Source organism: Gavialis gangeticus, unplaced genomic scaffold (assembly GCF_001723915.1).
Source record: "Gavialis gangeticus isolate Ggan-Ray unplaced genomic scaffold, GavGan_comp1, whole genome shotgun sequence".
NCBI lineage: Eukaryota > Metazoa > Chordata > Crocodylia > Gavialidae > Gavialis > Gavialis gangeticus.
This window is the reverse complement of record NW_017728995.1, coordinates 48,903,873-48,908,809: the sequence shown is the minus strand read 5'-3', so window position 1 is coordinate 48,908,809 and position 4,937 is coordinate 48,903,873. Positions and strand designations below refer to the sequence as shown.

The 4,937-nt window shown below is 37.6% G+C and overlaps 1 protein-coding gene across 1 annotated transcript in view; it reads left to right on the top strand.

Moving 5' to 3' along the window:
- Positions 1 to 4,929, top strand: part of LOC109287789 (guanylate cyclase soluble subunit beta-2-like) — a 29,861-nt gene extending 24,932 nt beyond the window's left edge. Inside the window, exons 13-15 of the mRNA XM_019503076.1 lie at positions 940 to 1,154; positions 1,239 to 1,361; positions 1,951 to 4,929. Of these exons, the coding sequence (XP_019358621.1) occupies positions 940 to 1,154; positions 1,239 to 1,361; positions 1,951 to 2,102 (490 nt within the window). The 3' untranslated portion in view covers positions 2,103 to 4,929. The remainder of the gene's footprint in view (positions 1 to 939; positions 1,155 to 1,238; positions 1,362 to 1,950) is intronic.
- The last annotated feature ends 8 nt before the right edge of the window (positions 4,930 to 4,937 follow it).

The window sequence follows — 4,937 nt, the reverse complement described above, 5'->3', positions numbered from 1 at the left end:
AATATAAGATCCTGCATGTAGAAAAATTATTCAGATTTTAAAGTTTACAATTTTTAAAAAATGTTTTACTCTTTTTCTTTAACATATGTGACTACATTGATGCCAAGATGCTAAGGTGAGAAAGGATATTTAGATCATCAAGTCTGAAATTTTACATAACACAGAACAGAGGTCAGCAACCTACAGCCCACTGGCTGGAGACATTCTATTGAGCCTGCCAAGCCAGAATGGTGATGACAATTGGCAGTGGAAAGATCAGTGGCAACTAGTGGGAGAAGTGGCAGCAGCTGTGTTGCAAGTGGTGGCCAGCTGTCAGATTAAGCTTTGTTAATTCACACCCCATTGCTAAAAGGTTGCTGATTCCTGACATAGAACATAACATTTCACCCACTTATTCCTGTTATTGAGCTCAATAGATTGTAGCATAAAAGGTCTGTTTGGCACTGACTGACTGAGTTACATTATTCAGTGTTATTTTCACTGATCATAGATGGCATGCATAGTTTACAGCTTTTGTTTAAAGAATCACTTCAATGAAGATTTTACCCTGATTTTGCTCTTTTTCTTTTTTCAAATAAAAGACTCAACATTATTCAATCAAACCTGCATGGTTATTTTTGGCGTGTAACAGATGAAGTTGCCATTGGAAATATTCAAACTCGATTAACACAGAATAATTTAGTCCAAATCACGTTTGGCATTGGCAATTTTCAAACTGTCACATGTCCATTCTTTTGCCTCATTTAATATTGGGTAGCTGGAGAAGCCAACTCAGTCACTAATGTATATTTTACTTAGGCTTCAGAGACAGTCAGAACCCTACAAAGTCAAGGAAAATTTGATTCTGCTGAGAAGATAAGGGTAGTTTTTGCTCTGTTAAAAGGGCTTTAAGAGTCCCTAGAAATGCTCCATTTTAACATACTTCTTGCATTGTTTCAGATGCTTAAAGGACAAGAATTTTGAAATAATGGAAAGAGGAGAAATAGAAGTGAAGGGCAAGGGCAAAATGCATACGTACTACTTGATTAAAAACAGGACAGCAACCGAGAATGAAATCTTGGGAAGGCCAATAAGAGATTCAGATTCTGGCCCTGAACCTATCCCATCCTTTCAGGAATCCAGGACTGAAGTGATAGAAAATGCGTGTCAGCAAGGTAGAGTCAACACACAAAGGATGTTTTTTCTTGCTTTTTATAAAATCCAATTTACTTAAATATACCATCCCACTCTTTCCTAAGCTATGCAGCCAAATTCAGGTGAGGATCAGCCTCTAGCCATTGCAATGAAGTACGTTGATGGTCCTACTGATGTACAAGGTGCTTGCAAAGGAAGAAACCAAGCTAGAATTATGAATGTAACAGGTAATTTGTGAGTTACAATCTATTAAAGGATAATGAAGACAGTAAGCATCTAAGATGATCCTGAAAAGAGATCATATTACTCGTAGCAGTAATCATTGCTTAAGTATAGATGTGTGATATCACAAAGAGTACTCACATCATGACTGGTTAGGCTGCTCATCCTGCTTGAGGCTGAACACATTCATTTTCTTTGTAATACTGCAGGTGTGGCCTAAGGCTAAAAAAACCTAAAATTAATTATCCAACCAAGATCCTCCTGGTAAATGTTGCCAGTACTGTTACACTGTCAAACCTTTAGGTAGACAGCAGTAATATGACCCCGCTTCATAGCAGCATTTTCTATTATTTGTTGTGATGGGATGAAGCCTTTATAGAACCAGGACTGAGGGAAAAAGGTCTTATTGGCTATATAAATTGCCACTCAGAATCAGGAAGGATTTGCCTTCCCATCCCACCTCATCCAGTCCCATTTTTTAAGGATTATCCTTTTACCTATAGTTTCCTCCTACATAATCAGTAAACTAACACTTACTACTAACAGGCTGATACATCTATTGCCATTAACAAAGAGAAAGTTATTTCCTTGCAGGCAAAACATATGGTTCCAAAAGCTGTAGAAATCTCCATGGTGAACAGCAGTCAAGTGATCATCTTTCTCTTCTTAACCAAGAAAGATTCAAACCAGCAACTGAAGAACCAGAGATCAGAAATGTTCGATCTAATTTTTGCAATGTACTTTAAGATCCTGACTTTAGAAGTTAAATGGGGAAAGGATGTTTTGCTCTACTATATTTTGCTATCACAAGTACTGATTTCGTACATTAGTACAGAGTTTCTAGGAAAAAAAAATAAATTTCTTAGAGCTTGCAGCAGAAACAATGGCATTGCACACAACTTTTTTGTTATTTATGTAAAATAAAATTTGCATTTGAACATGAGATGCTATAGCTATAGGCTGCTGTTCTGAAACTCCTATTACAACTTTTGCACCTGCATTCATGCTGTACTTAGAAGCCCTTATCAGGGAAACATTCATGCACACGCACATGCATGCATGCACGCATGCACTCAGCATTAACTCATTTAAGGTCCTATTCACCCTGTTCAGCATGTCAATATATTCACCACTCACACCTTGAAAATGGATTTTAACTAGGTTCTTACCTTCCTGCCTCAACCGGAAAAAATAAAGAGCTGGAACCTAAAGAGGGGCCATGACATTGTTCCAGGGAATTGGCTCTTCCTTTTAGTTTATCTGGTGCTGATATGCAGGCTCTGTAGATTACTTACCCCAACTCTAACATACCTTTAATCCCTAGTTGATTGAAAGCAATAGATGGAAATAGATATTCAGCTGCCAAAAAGGATTTGTAGTGCAGGAATAAAGAAACTGAGCACATATATTGTAAATAAGATGGTCCACGGTTGAACTGTCTTTTCATTCCACTGTAGCCATCCTAGAATGTACAACACCCAGAGGAAGTTTGACGTACAATTAACCAAATCTGCTACAGGTTCAATGTGGGTTAAGGTTTTGCCTCTGTGAAATTGGGCATCAAGGTTTTAATGTTTGGTGGCATGCTACGATATGTATTGTCCAAACTAAATCTCACTATTAGCTCCCCATTTTGCTGCAGATACACCTAAACTGTACACACTGACCATGGGCAAAGGGCGATCATAGTTTTACAAAAACAAAACATTACCTCAAAGAGCACAGGGCTTGGTTCTTGTCTCATGAACGCTGGTGTAAATCCAAAGGAACATGAGTAAGAGCACGGTGTTCCACTGATGTAAGAGGAGGATCAGCCTTGAAAACACTTATCTACCATATGAGACAACAGATTAAATTTGCTCCTCTTGAATGGTCACACCTGGTAGAACAGTATACTTGCCATTTATCCCAATTTGGACAGGATTTAATTTTTCTCTTTCTTCTGGGTACTGGGTAGCTAGCACTGATACTATTTTTGCATGCAGTTGTCTGCTGCAGCCATGAGGAATAAGTTTCTCTTCAGGCATCTATACAGATACCAGAACAGGGGAGCAAGAGATCCCATAGGAATCCCTTTGGTAAGAAGTGGAGAGAGAAGCAGGCACTTAGAGGGAGGAGCAGAACACTGAGTTGGCAGGAGAGAAGAAAAGGGAACTCACAACTGCTGTCAGAGAGCAAGCAAGCAAGAGGAAATGGGAAGACTTCACAAGGCACGAATAGAAAAGAGATGCCTGAGAAAGATGGTACAGTCTGAAACAACAGCAGTTAATAAAACAGGGCAGGACAAGGTTTCTCTCACCATGGCTGGTGTCCACCAATGAGACACTCTAGGAAGCAGTCAGTCACCGGTAGGACAAGTTGTTGCTCGTCACAATGCTCAAGAATAAGATTAATCTCCAGGAGCAAATGGAATAGGGAGGTTGTGGGTCCTGATCTGAAAAAGAATTAATGCTCAAGCAATTGAGGATTACCAGGTGTTTTTTCTGAGTGAAGCCATTCCAATCTGAAAAAAATCTTTCTATACCAGTAGTCAGAGAGGCAAGCGTTCTATAACCTAGGTCATTTTCAACTGAGACCATAAAATAGTTAACATCTAGGCTATATTTCAATGGTAGTAATAAATACGACAATTTTGAGAACTTTTCCACGATTTATTCCATTAAGACATATTTCATACTATATTTTTAAAGTACATGGTGAATTCCTTCATTTTGTATGTGTACACAAACATTCTTATTTCATCTCTCCTCTAGGTATCTGTACAGCTGTTATGGTTTCTAAATACATATTATGACTGTGTATCTTCATTATGTCTGTGTATCCTCATGTGTTCCTAATGCTACAAGTGTGACCAAATACAGCAACCAAATACTTTAGTTTTTACTTTTTCATTCATAACATTTTCAGTGTATGTAAGGCATAGTTTTTCACAAGCACTTACATTTTTCACAAGCACAAATTACTACCGGAAGTCAGTGTAGACTTGGGCTCCTAAACTGGCTAAATATTTTGCACAAATCCATTGTGACATGAACTAAACACATTCTCTGACTAAAATAAAAATGGAGCAAAAATTTCCTTCACTTAAAGGACTTTGGTGCATATGAAAATTTTACCCATACTTAATACATATAATTTTAGTTACAGCTGAGAATAACACAGTGACGCAAATACTTCATGAACACTGGTATATTTAGCCAGATTGGTCAATGACTCCAAAAATGCAGAACATTAGCAGTGAGGTTGTATAACTATTACATCCCCCATGAGAATATAAAGGTAGTTTTTTTTTTCCTTGAACAAACTAAGCGTTTTAAATTTTCATTTTGAAAAACAGTGATAAAAACATTTTTTGAAAGAGCATGTTTAGGTTAATGTAAACTGATAAAATGGAATGTCTTTTCAGTAATGTCTTGAAATATTCAGATAAGTAGGTTGTTTAAGTGAAGTCACTGAGAATAAATTGTCTGTAAATCTGTGTAAACATTTAGTGTTCATACTTACAGTTTAGGACAGCGGTTCTCAACGTTTTTTAGGATCAAGGACCCCTCAATAGACTAACAGGACTCCTCGGAAAATGC